At 37.6% G+C, this 13,991-nt stretch overlaps 1 protein-coding gene across 3 annotated transcripts in view; it reads left to right on the top strand.

Annotated features, from left to right (window-relative positions):
• ALOX5 (arachidonate 5-lipoxygenase) overlaps positions 1-13,991 on the top strand; it is a 266,743-nt gene that overhangs the window by 97,370 nt on the left and 155,382 nt on the right. For all 3 annotated transcript variants that reach the window (XM_058176554.1, XM_058176555.1, XM_058176553.1), the window contains exon 6: positions 2,038-2,210. In XM_058176554.1, the coding sequence (XP_058032537.1) occupies positions 2,038-2,210 (173 nt within the window). The remainder of the gene's footprint in view (positions 1-2,037; positions 2,211-13,991) is intronic.

Raw genomic sequence — 13,991 nt, 5'->3', positions numbered from 1 at the left:
ACCATTGAACCATGTCTGTCAAAGATCCTGGGGCACTGGGAAACTACCAGAGGAGTGGGAAAGAATTGATGATGTTCCAATCTTCAAAAAAGGGGGTGGAGGAAATAGACCCAGAAAACTGCAGACCAATCAGCCTGACATCAATACTGATGAGCCTGAAAAAATAATCAAACAGCATATCTGTGAACACCTACAAGCAAGTAAAATTATAACCAGAAGCCAATATGGTTTGTCAAAACAGATCATGCCAAACAAATCTTACTTCATTCATTCTTTGACAAAGTGGCTAAATTAGTGGACCAGCAAAAAGCAGTGAACATAGCATACTTGGATTTCAGTAAGACATTTAAAAAAGTAGACCACAACCTACTTCTTGGTAAAGCTAGAAAAATGTGGGATAGATAGCATCACCATGAGATTTATTTGTAACTGACTAACAAACTGCACTTAATGTGTAATCTTTAAAGGAACTACATCTACATGGAGAAAAGTAAGCACTGGGGCACCCCAATATTCTGTTTTAGGCCCAGTATTCTTCAATACGTATCTTCATAAATGATTTAAATGAGGGAATAGAAGGGGAACAAATTTGCAGATGACACCAAGCTGGCAGGAATAGCCAACACCCCAGAAGATACAGATGGATCTTGACAGACTTGAACACTGGGCCCTTTCTAACAAATTGAAATTCAATGTAAACAAAAGCAAGGTTTTATACTTAGGCAAGAAAAACAAACTGTACAGATGCAAATTAGGTGAAACAGCTCAACAGCAGTAACAGTGAATTGGATCTTGGAGTCCTAGCAGACAATCATTTAAATATGAGCCAGCAGTGTGCCGCAGCAGCCAAAAAAGCCATTGCAATCCTAGGTTGCATTAGCCAAGGGATAGAATCAAGATTATGTGAAGTGTTAGTACAGCTTTATTAGGCCTTGGTAAGATCACACTTCGAATGCTGCACCCAATTTTGGTTATCACAATATAAAAAAGATGTTGAAGCTCTGGAAAGAGTGCAAAAAAGAACAACAAAGATGATTAGGGAGCTGGAGGCTAGAACATATGAAGGACAGTTCATATGAAGGACAGCTAGAACATATGAAGGACAGTCATGTATGTATAGTCTAGTGGGAAAAAAAAAGACTAGGGAGGCAACATGATAGCATAGCAGCATTCCAATATTTGAAGGACTGCCATAAATGAGAAGGTCAACTTATTTCCGAAAGCACCAGAAGGCAAGAAGTAACGGATAGAAACTAACCAAGGAGAGAAGAATCTGGAATGAAGGAGAAATTTCCTGACAGTGAGAACAATGAACCAGTGGAACAGCTTGCCTTCACAAATTGTGGGTGCTCCATCATTGGAGGCTTTTAAGAAGGGACTGGATAGCCATTTGTCTGAAATTGTATAATGTTTCCTACTTGAGCAGGAGGTTGGACTAGAACATCTCCAAGGTCCCTTCCAACTCTGATGATGTTCTATGATATGGTGCTATTGTGGTGATGGGAGGGGCTTCATGTTATGTTACCGTTGCTGTTGCTGATTTAGAATAATCATTCCATTTTCTTTCTTTTCTCTTCTTTTCCTATTCTTGCCACCTCTCTTTCTCTCCTTAATTTGATATGAGCAGTCCTTGTTTAATGACCAGTCACTCAGCAAGTGTTTGAAATTATGATGGATCTCCCCAGAAGTACTTACAGCCTGTTTCTGAAGTTCTGATGGCTGCACACACACACCATCAAGTAATCTTATTTTGGGCATTTATTAGCTTGCATTTGCTGCTGTTACAGGACCACCTGTAATGTACAGTATATAGTATAATAGTAAATAACATATAGTAAATAGCATGAAATATACAAATGGCCTGTTTTTATAAATATTAAAATTAGAAGCCCTGCAAATGATAATATGTCTACCAAAGATACTTCATAGTATAAATTTATTTTAATATTTTCACTCCTGTGTTTTTCTTGAATTGTTTAATATATAATCATCAGGAATACTCCTAAAACAATATTCATTGTTGTTTTTTCTCCTTAGAATATGTAATGCAGCACTGGCAAGAAGATTTTATGTTTGGATACCAGTTTCTGAATGGCTGCAATCCTGTATTAATTAAAAAATGCATAGAACTACCAAAAAAGTTCCCAGTGACCACAGAAATGGTAGAATACAGTTTGGAGAGAAATCTAACTCTGGAGCAGGAAATAAAGGTACCTAATAGAATAGACAGTTATTTCAGTGTTTAGCTATGAAGTGTTTCATAAATGTTGTAGAAGCTGATTAAATTGTCTAGGAGAAAAGTGTTTTCCATTCTAATACAAGAATTCAATTAGCAGACTCCAGTTGTATGATAGCTCTCAAATCAAAATAAGAATGCCTAATATTAAGAATATAACATCATCCATGCTTTCATGGGTGTAAACCTTAGAATCATTTACTTTCTAAGTATAGAACAATCTTAAATATGTGTAAAGATAATCCACAGTTTCCGAAGATATAATGAAGTTAAAATTTTTAGAGTATAAGGCTTGAAAAGTACCTTGGAGATCATCTAGTCCAATCCTTCTGTTAAGTACAGAAGTGCAGAGATCCACTGATACAGCATCCCTAGCAGAAAGCCACCTAGCATATGTTCAAACATTTAAAGATTTCTGACAGAGACAATCCCCACAGTCTTAGATAATTTGTAGTATGGTTGTATTACTACCGTGTTTCCCTGAAAATAAGATTGTGTCTTATTTTCTTTTGACCTCCAAAATAAGCGCTTGGCCTTATTTTTGGAGAGGTCTTATTTCCCCCCAATCTACCAGTATGAGGCAGGGGGCGGGGCAAGTGGCCTCTTGTGCCAGCTTCCCAAAGGATTGCACCAGGCCATCCCACCATCCAAGAAACAGCTGATTTGTGGGTGCTGCTCAGCCCGCAGCCTCGAGCAAGAGTGGTCAATTTTGCAACTGATTGCAGCCGCAAAAGCAGCTGGAGGCCAAGCGCCTTGCGCCCTCCTTACCTAATGGCGACAGTCTCAACAGTCAATTCTGTCCATGGAACAGCTGCCTCATGGGTGCTGCTCTGGCCACTGCCTCCAGCAAGTGTAGCCACTTTTGCAGCTGATTACGGCCACAAAAGCAGCAGGAGGCCAAGCAACGTGCAGCTTGCACCTTGCACTGGCCTTCTGAAGGGTATTGTAGCAGCAGCTATTCCCAATTCTTTTACCTTTATTTTGTTCCAACTCATGTGGCCCAGTATCGTGTTAAAAGTTAACATTTCAGAAATGTTTTTTTTTTAGTTTCAATATATTTTTATTTTTTTAACAAAAAAGAACAACAATACATGACATACATTGACATAAAACATATAACAAAAAAGAATTAACATAGAAGCTATGTTTTCTTTACATCAGCTTTGTTTCCTTATTCCTCTCATGTTTACATCCTTGTTCCCTCTTTCATTTCGTTTAAACTTTTTTTTGTCACATTCTCTCTTATATCTTTTTATCTTCTATCCTATCTATCCTTCTGACTGTTCATTTTCTTTCATATACATGCATATATAAACTTTTCGCCTTTTTCCGTCATCTAATATTTCTAGTCTCTAGCCACTTCCCTAATTTTACATTTTCTAGCAGTTTTCTGTAGTCCTTTTTGATGTGGACCTCCTATAGCCATATCACATCTGTTTCTATTTTTTATTTATTTATTGAGGGTTTAAGCTCTCTTTCTTGGTATTTTTAAACCATTAATGTTTACTAAAAACACCTTATTTGCCTCTCCCTTTTTTACTTGTCCTTTCTTTTTTGTGTTTCTTGTGTCTCTTACTCGCCTTCCTCCTTCTCTTTCTCTTTCTCTTTCTGTCCATTCTTTTTCTTTTTCTTCTCTCTTTTGTGTTTCTCTTTCTTGTTCTATTTCCACTAGTATCTCTTCGTCTTGACTTCTGCTCTCAAGCTCCACTTCACTTTCCTGTTCTTCTTCCTGTGCAAAATGTTGTTCAAAACAGTCTTGCGCTTTTTCAATTGTGTCTACCTTATATTTTTTTGCCTGTCATGTTATGAGTATGCCTTCCGGTACTAACCATCTAAACCTAACCTTGTATCTTATTAATTGTGTTGTGAGAAATTGGTGTTGTCTCTGGTCCCTTATTCTGCATGGTATTTGTTTTAGTAGTATAATTTCTTTACCTTTGTATGTTATAAGTTCCTGTCTTGTTTGTTTATATATTTCATCTCTCATTGCTCTTTAAATAAACTTTATATGTACCTCTCTCGCCTTTCTATGTGTTCTTGTGTATTTTGTGTGTGTACTCGGTTTAGTCCAACTCTCTTCTTATTTCTAGTTTGTCTTTTCCTACGGCTTCTGATAGTATCTTGCCATTTTCTCTTCCAAGTCTTCATCCTTTTCTTCTGGAATATTTTGGAATCTTAAAAATAACGAAGCTTTTTTCATTTCCAAATGCGCAATTGACTCACTTAACTCACTATTTAATTGTAGGGCTTTCTGCTCCATCTTTTCGATTTTATTGCCAACTTGCTCTATTTTAGATTCCGCTTTTTGAATTCTTTGTTCATTTTCTAACATTACTTGTTGAATATCACCCATTATATCTTTCATGTTTTTAATTTCCTCCTTCATTTCACCAATTTCAGTCTTTAATTCTTTGTGTAGTGTTTTTGTTTCTTCGTGGTTGTTAGCTATAGCTTCTTGAGTTTTATTCATTATTTCCTGTAATGTTTGTAGCATTATTTGCATGCTTTGCATATTCATTGCCAAATCAGATTTATCGCCCTGTGCGGTCATAGGTGAAGCTGTAGTGGTTAAAGGGATTATCGCTCTTTTTTACCTACTTTAGTGATAGTTGCTGTAGTTGCCATGTTTATCGTTTGGCCCAACGATAAACATGGCAACCACCTTCCAACGATAAACATCTCCCACCTTCACATATGAGGAAATATATCTAGGTATTCTCTTTTTTAAGTATTTTTCACACAGGGTATTCTATATTTAAATATACAAATATATATCTTATTTTTTACAATCTTATGGAATTTTCCCCTTTCTTCTCCCACACTTATGACACTTTCTTATGTATGTTATACATACATACATACATACATATATATATTTGTTTTCTGAGGTTTTTGCGGGTGTTTGTATGTAGGTCTTTGGTTATTCGGGTTTTCTCCCACGTAAAATTGGAAGTATCTTGGCGACGTTTCGACCAAGTCTCATTTATCATCTTCAGGCTGGTGTTTACAGCTTCGTGCTCCTAGGAGCAATGTGTGATCGCAGCTATTTCTTCCTTTTAACTGCTAGTGGGGGTTTGAACTGATTGGTTGGGAGCTTGGCTGTGTTCTGATTGGGTGGAGGTGTGTTCTGATTGGGTGGGGGTTTGACTATGCTCTGATTGGATGGTGGGTTGGCTGTGCTCTGATTGGATGGGGGGGGGTTCTGTTTGGGGGGGGCTTGGTTGTGCTCAGTTAGTCTGAGTTGCAGGGGGATTTGAATTGGTGAGCTGCATTGCTGTTGTTTGGCTTCGCGTTCATGGTCGTGCTGCAACTTCATGGTGGATGTCAGTCTGCTGCATGTATGGATTGGAGGGGTTAGCCATCCAATCAGAGCACAGCCAAACCCCCACCCAATCAGAACACACCTCCACCCAATCAGAACACAGCCAAGCTCCCAACCAATCAGTTCAAACCCCCACTAGCAGTTAAAAGGAAGAAACAGCTGCGATCACACATTGCTCCTAGAAGCACGAAGCTGTAAACACCTAGCCTGAAGATGATGAATGGGATTTCGTCGAAACGTCGCCAAGACACTTCCAATTTTACACGGGAGAAAACCTGAATAACCAAAGACCTACATACAAACACCCGCGAAAACCTCAGAAAACATATATATTTCTTAATCACCCTATGTAATACATATATTTATACAGTTTTGTTTTTTTATACTCTTAATTTCTTAAATTATTTTTGACAATATTTCTTTGCTCAGCATTTATATAAATATATAAAGTTATCAATATAAATCCGGTAATATTCCAGTTAATCCAATGATCAATTTAATTCAGTTCAATAATTCATTTAGTTCCTTTGGTTTATCATCTGTACCTTTTTTTTCTCCAAGGTGTTGCAATATTACATCAGTCTTATTTCCAATTTCCTCTTCAGACTCAATTTTTAATATATCCACAATTCCACCTGGCGGCTTTTCTTATTTCTTCTTCTATTTCTTCTCCTCTTTTTGTTTTTCCCTCCTTCTATAAGTCCAATCAATCCACTATTCCATTTTACAGAAGTATTTGTCCATCAAAGTTCAAATTTCACAAATCATTTGTCTTGCCAAATTATATTCCGCTAGCCAGTACTTTTAGTCTCTATTTTCTGGTTCCAATTTAAATCTTTAATTCTAATCAGTCTTTATTTATGTTTTCAAATTCTCTTCATCTCCTTTTATTTATCTCAGCTCATTTTTCTTTAAATCTCTCACTCACCAATCATTGCAATTTATGGATTTCAATCTGGGGCCCAAACTGCTGTGCGCTGTTCTCTGTGTATTTTATCTCTCCAGTCTGCAGTTTACTCCATTTTAGGCGCCTTCCCAGACCTGCTGAGTCATTCTCTCTCTGCCTTTTTCTCTTCGGCATTTTATCACACACCTCTGATCTTCTTCGGGGGGTTTTCCTCTGTCGAATGCTGCTGTGCTTTTCACTCTTTGCTTCCCACTTATGCAATATTCATCACTCCAGGCCAGTCATAAAGACCGACTTCCTCTCTGCCAGTTTGCTGCTCCTGACTGCTCCGGTGGTTGCTTTCCATCACTAGCACCTACGGAGCTTCCTCTTTAGTTTATCGATCCCTCCAAGATGGATAGCGCCCTAAAAGCGAGCTCTTAGCGAAGATTTTTCAGGGTTTAGGGACAGAACTCTGTCCCCTCGCCTGCTCCACCATGACATCACTGCCAGAAGTCCAACATTTCAGAAATGTTATCATAGCTGCGGAGGTCTCCTTTCAGCTTTGGAGCACATTTCTTCCTTACTTGCACAGGATTGCAAGACTGGATGCTCTGAAGCCATGGAGGGAGCGTTTTTGGATGTGCGTTTGTGCAGGGCTCCTGTTTGAAAGAACGATCTGCAAATGGGGGGTGGGATTTTCCTGCACATCGTCCTTTCTTCCGCACCTACGGTAACATTTCTGAAATGTTAACTTTCAACACCGTACTGGGCCACGTGGGTCATGATGAAATAATGGTAAAAGAAAAATGTGGATACTAGTAGCTGATGTTGCAGTACCCTTTGGAAAGTCAGTGCAAGGCGCGTGTCTCCTGCTGCAGACGTGGCCACGCCCGAGGAGTGCTTTTGGGAGAGAAAGCAAAGGGGAAGTGATCAGCTTAGCCTCACTCCTTGCCCTCAGCCCTCCTTTGGCTCTCCAGGGGTCTCTTCCAGAACCAAGCTCTGGTGGAACTCAACCAGAGAAGTGGCCTGCAGAGTTTCAGGAGCAAAGTTGAGGCTGAGAGGAGCCAGGGTGGGGGGAAACCCCAGTGCCGCCCCAGGTCTCTTCTTTTCTTGGAAATGGAGTCTTGGGAGGGGGAAACAGCAGCCCCAGGCAGGGTGGGTATGTCAGTATGTGTATAAAAAGCATAAAGCTAGGGAGCTAGCAGCTGCGGATTAAGGAGCTTTGTAAAACTTCATGCCTATACGCAAAGTTTGGTGAAGGAGGGGAAAGAGATACTTCCCTCTCTCGGTAGTATTTTGCTTGAAAATATTTGAGAATCTGACCATAGAGAAGGGGTAGGGATTTCCATGCCTTCCTTTACAGGAGATCAGTTCACATCTTTGAACATCGGAAGGAGCCCTGTGAGGAGATGCCATGCTGATGTGCAGGAAATCTCCCCCCCACCTGCAGATTGTCCTTTCAAAGAGGAGTTTCACCACGACGAAGAGGTGGCATTTGCAGCAGGTTGGGCTTTCTTCACGAGGAGGACGATCTGGGGAGCGAGAGATTTAGGAAGCCTGGGTTGGTGTGGGGCGGTTTCTCCAGCAAGGCGTCTGATTCATCCTCAGGGGTGAGCATCTTTTGGGCCAGCCAGAGAGGGAAGTGTCTTCAATGAACTTTGCTCTGTCTCTGTGTCTCTGCGGGTGATAGCAGCGTCTCCTCGCAGGGTTCCTTCTGATGTCATAGGTGTGAAGCATCCTCCTGTAAAGGAAGGCATGGGAATCCATGCCCCTTCTCTCTGGCTGGATTCTCAAATATTTTCAGAAGCAGCAGCAGAGACCCTGGTCTTTCTTTCTCTCCCCCAAACTCTGCCAGAAATGAGTCTTTGTGAGACTCGTCGCACTGGTGCAGCCTCTTGGAGCAAGTCACTGCAAGGCTTGTTGCGCATACAAGCGGCGGCTCTGCTATGAGGTTTGACATAACGGCACAGCCGCGAGTGGCAGGACGCCAGCTGCACTGATGTGATGAAGCTCATCACACATGCAATGCCACAACAAGCCTTATAGGGTCCTGCTCCAAGAGGCTGCACTGGTATGACAAACCTCATGCCGGTACCGCCCTCTCCCGTACGGAATTTGGGGGAGAGAAACAAGCCAGGGTCTCTGCTGCTTCTGCTTTCCTTGAGTGCAGCGAGAAGTTCACAAAAGGCAGGAAGGTGAAATGCCAAACTCAACCTCAAATCTCAAGCCAGCACGACAAGATAAATCATCTACTGTACATGGACAACTTAAAATTATATGCAAAAAGCCCCACTGAACTTAAATCAGTACTCAGCAAAGTTCAATTGTTCAGCAGAGACATCAGAATGAACTTTGGACTTGAAAAATGTGCTATATTATCCATGCAGTGAGGAAAAATGGAAAAAATAGAAGGAATAGAACTGGGAACTGAAAGCATTATGAAAACATTAGCAAAGGCTGATGGTTATAAATACCTAGGCATATTGGAAGCAGATAACATCCTGAATGGAAGTCAAAAAGGAATACATCGGGGGGGGGGGTCCGCAAAATATTAAAATCAAAACTGAATGCTGGAAACATAATTAAAACTATTAATACATGGGCAGTTCCAGTGATATGCTTTACACCCATGAAGTGACATCAACAGGTTGTACCTGTCAAGAAGAATAGGGGGCAGAGAGCTCAGAGCTCTTGCAAATCCATCAAACTGTAGAAGAAGAAAAATGAAGTTTGAACGATTATGTGAACCAAAGTACAGAAAAATTGTTGCAGGCTGTGAAAACGGAATGATTAAAACAACAAAAACAAAGACAAAATATAAGGAAAAACAGCTGGATGACAGATTAAATAGATGGAAAACCAAGTGTTGCATGGACAACACTTGAAAAGCATTGCAGAAAAATGTGATAACAACTTGACATGGGTATGGCTTAAGATGTGGACCATCAAGAAAGAAATGGAAGGTTTAATACTTGCTGCTCAAGAACAAGCACTACAAACTAATGCCATGAAAGTGAAGATACAAAAATCCACTGATAATTCAAACTGCCAACTTTGCAATGACAAAGTTGAAACTGTTTCACATTTAATATGAGAGTGTAGCAAAATCTCACAAACTGATTACAAAGCTAGACATGACCAAGTTGCTAAATTAATCCACTTGTCATTATGTAAAAAATACGACTTATGTGTATCCAAAGACATGGGAACATAAATTGGAAAAAGTTGTTGAAAATTAGAAGGTGAAGGACTTTTGAACACAGATGGATCATCATTTGGAACACAACACGCCAGATTGTGGCATGGTCAGAGGAAATTTGGAGACTTTTAAAACTTGTGAAATATAAAAAGGAAAAAAAACCCGGGGGATTTAAAATTACAATGTGGTGAAACTTCTCTGATTTTCTTCTTCCTCTATGAGTTGGAACAAAGTAAATTGGGACATGGATTTTAAATGGAACTAATTGGAACAATTAAAAAGTTAAAGCAAAATAAAGCGCAACTCTAAGTAAAAGAAACAAAATGGATACTTTTGTTAATTGTTGATAAGAATTGTGGATTTGAAAGAGACACCCGCAGACGGAAGAGAAAATTACATTGACTAATATTTGTTGTGGAAAATTCCTCTACTGGAGTGATAAGGCTGGTGAGAATCAAAAGGGAGGATTTTGTCAGCAAGCTGTTTGACTTTGATAAAAACAAGAAATAAAACCCTGAAAATAAAGAATTGTGCAGGGAATAATTGAAATGATGAAAAAGATGCGTATAAAGCAAGAAATAAAAGAAATAATTACAAGACCTTATGGAAAGCAGGAATCAGAAGAATTAAAAGCTGCACCGGAACTTATAGCAAACAAAGAAACCATGAAGCAAGAGAGGGTGTTGGAAGACAAAGAAAAAAATATTGATGATGAATTATTAAATGATTGTGAAACTTTAAGTCAGTTTAAGGGGAGAGGTGAAGGGGTCTTCAAAGAAGGGGAAAATAAAAAGGGAAATAGCACAATGAAGTTGAGGAGACTAAATGGAAAAATATTGAAAACAAGAAGGGTAATAATAATTGTCCAGATTCTTGTCTTCAAATAATAATAATAATAATAATAATAATGATGATGATGATGATGATGATGATGATGATGATGATGATGATTGTCCAGATTCTAGGGGCTCCTCAATGAATACCAGATCATCGGTAAATGCTTGGACTTTGTATTCCTGTGATTTAATTTTTAATCCTTTAATTTCTGAGTTTTCTCTAATTTGTGACATTAATATTTCTATGGATAGAATGAATAATGGGGGGACAGAGGGCATCCTTGTCGTACTCCTTTTTCTATATTAAAGCTTTCCGTTTATTTATAATTATTTTTGCTCTCTGCGTGGAATAAATTGCTCTAATCATTTCTATGAAGTTTTCCCCCAATTCATTTCTATTAATTGGTTGATCATAAAGTCCCAGTTCAGGTTGTAAAAAGCTTTATGTGCGTCTAAGAATATCAGAGCTACTTGCTTATCTGGGTGGGCTTCATAATATTCAAGTACATTTATGATGGTTCTCATATTATTTTTGATATATCTGTTGGGCAAAAAACCATTTTGGTCTGATTTAATAATTTCATTTAATAAACCTTTAATCCTCTCTGCTATTATGGGCATAAATATCTTGTAATCAGCATTTAACAATGAGATAGGCCTATAGTTCTGAATCTTCTGTTTTTCAGTATTACTTTTGGGAATAAGTGTTATTAAAGCTTCCATCCAGGATTTTGGTATCTTTGCATTCTCTAATACTTTGTTATATGTTTGTAATAATAATTTATCTAATAATTATTGAAATTCCTTATAAAATTCAGCCGGGATTCCATCTGGGCCTGGAGTTTTGTTATTTTTTTGTTTTTGTATTGCCCTTTTCAACTCACCTGTCATTATTTTCCCATTTAATATTTCTTTAGTTAGGTCTGGTATATTTGGGTGACTCCTCTCTCTTAAATATCTCTTAACATCATTTTCATCTATTTTTTCTTGTCTATACAAGGCTTGAAAGTAATTTGTCTCTATGGTTTTTATTTTGTCTTTCTGAAAGTGCACTGTCCCTTCTTCATCTTCTAAATTTCGTATTCATTTCTTTTCCTTTTCTTTTTTTAATTTGTGAGCAAGCCATCTACCTAGTTTGTTGGCATTTTCAAAATAGTTTTGTCTGACTGCTCTAATCTTTTGCGCCACTTCTTCCTGTGTAATTAGATTTCATTTGTGTTTGGTAATTTCTTTCTGTTCTTTCATTTTCTGATTTAAGGGTTGTTCTTGTAATTTAAGTTCTAATTCTCCCAGTTTTTCCTGAAGGTCTGTATATTGCTTCTTTTTATTTTTATTTCTTCGGGCTATATATGCAATCAATATACCCCTCGCGTATGCTTTTAGTGTGTCCCATAGGTTTTGGGTGATAGTTTGTTCGTTCCAATTTTCTTTTAAAAATAATTCAAGCTCTTTTTTTACATATGTAATATAACTTTTTTCCGTAATCACTCTCTGGCTCATGGTCCACCTCCTTTTCTTTTTTATTTCTCCTTTCCATTTAATTTTTATTGGACTGTGGTCCGCCCAGATGTTTGTTGCAATTTCTATTTTCAATATTTCTTTTGCTGTTTCTGGGTCCATTCATGACTTGTCTATTCTGGACAATGATTGGTGGGGATTGGAGAGGAAAGTATATTGGGTCTTTTGTGGATTATTTTCTCTCCATGTATCTTTCAAATTTAATTCTTGGATGATATCAAAAAATACAGTTGGTAGAGTTTTCCTATCGTGATTCTATTTTGTTCCTGTTTTATAGTCTTTTTTTGAGTCTATCATTCCATTGAAGTCTCCTAGTATACAAATATTATCAAATTGTAATGTTAGTAATTGTTTATATAATTTGCTATAATATTCTTTCGGTCTTATATTTGGTACATATATAATTGCAACGACTACTCTTTTTCATTTTATATAAATTTCTATCACTAATGTCCTTCCTTCTTTGTCTGTGAACAATTGTTTAGGCTTTAGCCATTCCTTTATATATGCTGCTATTCCCCATTTTTTGGATTTGGCTAATGATGTAAATAACTTTCCTAACTTGGGGGCTATAAATCCAGATTGATCAGTATGAATTCTTCGTTGTAAAACTAACATTAATCTATTCGCTATTATTTTAACAAACATCTTGTAGTCATTATTTAAAAGTGAGATCAGCCTATAATTCCCAGGTTTAGAGCAATCTTGTTTCTCTTTTGGTATCAGTAAGATAAAGGATGTTTTCCACAACGGGGGTATTCCCCCTCCTAATTGTATCTGATTAAATAATTCTTTAAGTGGTAAAGTATTTCATCCTGTAACTTTTTGTAATAACTTGCTGTAAGTCCATCTGTACCGGGGGTTTTCCCCATTTTTAATTTTTTAATTGCCTCCACTATTTCTCCAGTAGCTATTGGCCGATTCAACTCTTCCCTTTGTTCTAATGTCAGAGTATTAACCTTATAATCTTTCAAATAATCATACATGTCCCTATTCAGTATTTTATCTTTCGCATATAAAGTAGTGTAAAATTCTGAGAAGGCCTTTTTAATTTTGTCCTGTTGATATATCTCTTTACCTTTATATTTTATTTTTTCTATGATATGTGCTTTCTGTTTTTTCCTTAAGTTATATGCCAGCCACCTCCCAGGTTTATTTGCATTACAAAAGGTATTATGTTTAGCATATTGTATATTTGTTGCCACCTGGTCTGCCATTAACATATTAAATTGACTCTGTAATATCCTTATAGCCTCTTTAAGTTTCTGGTCTTGTGGGTTTTGTATTAATAATTGTTGTTTCTTTAGAATTTCTTCTTCCAAGTACCTACGCTGCCTTTGTTTATTATTCCTCTGCCTATTGTCCAAATATATCAATATACCTCTAATAAAAGCTTTACTCGCATCCCAAACAGTTCCTATCGGTGTCCCCTTGTTCATATTAAAATCAAAAAATTCCTTCATCTGTTTCTTACATTGATTTACATTATCCTCATATCTAAACAAATTTTCATTTAGCCTCCATGTTCTACCACCCTTTTTTCCTTGTAGTAATTCCATCCAAACTGGGCTATGGTCAGTTAAACACCTTGGAAATATCTTCCTTTTTTTCACCCTAGAAAGCAAGCCATTAGAAATTAAGATAAAATCAATACGTGAAAAAGATTGATGCCTATCGGAAAAAAAGTAAAATCTCTCTCATCTGGATTCCGCAACCTCCATATATCTCTAAACTCAAAGTCTTCCATCATTTCAAAAAAAGATTTTGGTAGTTTTGCATGTATAGGTATCTTCTTAGAAGAGGTTCTCTTATCGTTTCTTGTGTCAATTACTCCATTCCAGTCTCCTAATAAAATAAACAAACTGTAATCCCAGAGGGTCAACCTCTCATGCAACATTTTATAAAACTTTTCTTGTTGCTGATTAGGCGCATATATACCTATCAGTAATGTCTTTTTTGCTTCTATCACCAGTTCAATAGCAATAAATCTT

This window comes from Ahaetulla prasina, chromosome 3 (genome assembly GCF_028640845.1).
Source record: "Ahaetulla prasina isolate Xishuangbanna chromosome 3, ASM2864084v1, whole genome shotgun sequence".
Taxonomy (NCBI): Eukaryota; Metazoa; Chordata; class Lepidosauria; order Squamata; family Colubridae; genus Ahaetulla; species Ahaetulla prasina.
This window is presented reverse-complemented; position numbering and strand designations above follow the sequence as displayed.